This window comes from Cyprinus carpio, chromosome A5 (genome assembly GCF_018340385.1).
Source record: "Cyprinus carpio isolate SPL01 chromosome A5, ASM1834038v1, whole genome shotgun sequence".
Taxonomy (NCBI): Eukaryota; Metazoa; Chordata; class Actinopteri; order Cypriniformes; family Cyprinidae; genus Cyprinus; species Cyprinus carpio.
This window is the reverse complement of record NC_056576.1, coordinates 3,197,746-3,198,402: the sequence shown is the minus strand read 5'-3', so window position 1 is coordinate 3,198,402 and position 657 is coordinate 3,197,746. Positions and strand designations below refer to the sequence as shown.

The 657-nt window shown below is 45.1% G+C and overlaps 1 protein-coding gene across 1 annotated transcript in view; it reads left to right on the top strand.

The window, feature by feature from the left end:
* The window catches only part of LOC122142163 (RNA-binding protein 20-like), a 2,503-nt gene extending 1,998 nt beyond the window's left edge, over positions 1-505 (top strand). The window contains exon 2 of the mRNA XM_042751635.1: positions 142-505. Coding sequence (XP_042607569.1) covers positions 142-390 — 249 coding nt within the window. The 3' untranslated portion in view covers positions 391-505. The remainder of the gene's footprint in view (positions 1-141) is intronic.
* The last annotated feature ends 152 nt before the right edge of the window (positions 506-657 follow it).

Here is a 657-nt window from a genome sequence, read left to right as displayed (position 1 = left end):
ATATTTATATATTCTTTTTTTAAGATATTACATTTATTTTTACTATTTTTTTTATTTTCAATTAGCTTTATATTAGTAAATAAGTTTTAGAAATGCATCAGAATTGTGAGCAGTCGTGTTAAATTGATCTTGTTTGTGCAGCGTTATAAAGCCTTAAAGAAACAGGAAGAGTCCAGCTCAACCTCAGAAGAACCAGCAGACCACATGAGTCCAGATCAAACCGCTCTCATCCCAAAACCAGCCCCGCAGACCCTACAGTCCTGCAGCAGACAGGAAGTCGAGACGCTCGCACAGGAAGAAGCCGTGGCCAGAGAGCCGGAGGACGAGGGGAAGTCGATCCGGGGCCGGACTCCTGCTAAGAGACGAGGACGAGGAGGAAGACGACGCTGAGACACAGAGAGCTGTATGCGCCTCAGAGGACCCTAGTGAAAGCACCCCCCGTAGACTGTGTGTGTTCAGACGGGATCGTGACACACACTCACGCCTCTAGCCCTGTTTGTACAGTAGCTGTGTTAGATCATGAGGAATGATGGGATACACTTGCGAGGAGAGAAACATCAACACCTCCCAGCTCAGATTTCAGCTAAAACCAACAAGATGTGTCGCAAACATTCAATTATTCAATCCTTAAAGTCTAAAATAGGTCTTTTTGGCATC